The 1,769-nt window shown below is 38.4% G+C and overlaps 1 protein-coding gene across 1 annotated transcript in view; it reads left to right on the top strand.

Moving 5' to 3' along the window:
* The window catches only part of LOC102200483 (uncharacterized), a 15,642-nt gene extending 14,795 nt beyond the window's left edge, over window positions 1-847 (top strand). The window contains exon 12 of the mRNA XM_013907993.1: window positions 553-847. Coding sequence (XP_013763447.1) covers window positions 553-663 — 111 coding nt within the window. The 3' untranslated portion in view covers window positions 664-847. The remainder of the gene's footprint in view (window positions 1-552) is intronic.
* Window positions 848-1,769: the final 922 nt, after the last annotated feature.

Below are 1,769 nucleotides of genomic sequence, written 5' to 3'. Positions count from 1 at the left end.
TTAGACTGACAGAAACCAGAGTTGCTGTCACAGCGGGGGTACGCCGGTCTGTTTGTTTTTAAGACTCAGAAGCAGACGCAGAGAGGAGTTTGTGGGAGTTAACAAAAGGCGAGGCTTTATTTGGCTGTAAGCAGTAGCATAACACGAAACTAAGAAAACAATGAAGACTGTGAACACTGTGTAAACTGAAAGAATATGAAACTCAGTGAAATAACCATGAAGAAAATATGAACACTGAGTAATCTAAGAAACACAGTGTAAACACGACATTTTCACTGATCCGGCCCGCATTAGATGAAAGTGAATGTGATGTAAAGTGAATTTGACGCCCCTGGTCTACAGTACCCCACTGGGAGAAATGACTGTATGGGGTCATATCTTAAACTGTTCACACATGATAGACATGCAAAACCACACAGGCACACCCTTCATCATAAAAACTGTTTATGCGAGCACATTTTCTTAAAACCTTTGCTGCTTCTTTCTAAAGAACCCTCACATGTATAATAAAAATCAGTGAGAATATCTGTCTTCATTTTTCCTTCTCTGTAGATCAAAAATGTGCTGATATCCAACGGACTGCCCCAAGACATGATCATACGACTCATGAGCAGCAAACCACAGATTGGTGCAATTGCAGCGCCCTCTACTGGCACAACATGAACATCTACTGACAACTTGTGGAACATTTTAATTTCATCTGCTGAATGAAGTTTTGTCTTCACTGTTCTTTAAATAACTTAAGAGTAGATTTTAAAAGCAAAAATTTAACCTGATTTTTCACTGCTATGATCTAAAATTAAGTAATTTGTACTGTGTTATTTTTTACTATCCTCATTTTATTTTATTCAAGTGGTATAATTCAAATATTTTTTGTTATTTATTTTAATAATTGTTTAAATTTTATTTTATTCTCTTCACTGTGTGCAATATACTTTCATTACGCTTTTTGAGATTTATAATTTCTGTTTGAAGTAATTTGCAGTTTGGATTTGATATGTGTTATATGAAAATAAAGATATAAATGTTATTTAATATGAATGATTTTTAAAATGAATGGTAATTAAAAGGAAACTTTTAATATGGCACAATGGAAAAGGACTAAGGTTTTATCACATCCTGCAGAACTGCCTCTGTTCAAACACAAAATACAAACATCTTTGGATATCGTCAGTTGACCAGGTCAATTATGTGATTGTATATTTTGTGCTATGAAACTCCAGCATCCAAGCAAAAGTAAATACTTCAAAGACTAAAACTGCTTTGACTTAAATGCTCACAGTAAAGGAAAAAGAGAACATTCACTTTAAAAGTAAAAGACTGTCAGGGTCCCTGTGTCGACCCGGTCGGCTCAGTGTGGCTACATGTGTTTTTGTTTTGATTGTGTTCCTGCTCTGTCCCTCCTTCTCTCACTGCCTGGGCGGAGCTCACCTGTGGGCTCTTGCCCTTGGCCCATGCACCTGGTCATAATCACAAACCTGTGGCTCATCACCAAACAGTGTTCCAGTCCCTTTATAAGATGGCAGTTCTGTGTTTCTCGTTGCTGGACTGTTGCCGACTCTCGTCAGTGTTAACCCCAGCTCGGTTTATTGTTGTGTTTCCCTGGCGATCTTCCTATAGTAACCTTTTGTATCGCTGTGAATAGATTTCCGTGGACCTGCCCCTGTGCTACCTGATAGATCAAGTGTGTGAGGATTGGAGCGAGCTTTTGTGTTTCTTGTGGAGTATGAAGAGGAGTGTGAGGCGTGGACGGAGTGTGGTCTTTGGAG

This window comes from Pundamilia nyererei, unplaced genomic scaffold, assembly GCF_000239375.1.
Source record: "Pundamilia nyererei isolate P.nyererei 1_Seehausen unplaced genomic scaffold, PunNye1.0 scaffold00745, whole genome shotgun sequence".
Taxonomy (NCBI): Eukaryota; Metazoa; Chordata; class Actinopteri; order Cichliformes; family Cichlidae; genus Pundamilia; species Pundamilia nyererei.
The sequence above is the reverse complement of the archived record's forward strand: the minus strand, read 5'-3'. Positions and strand labels throughout refer to the sequence as shown.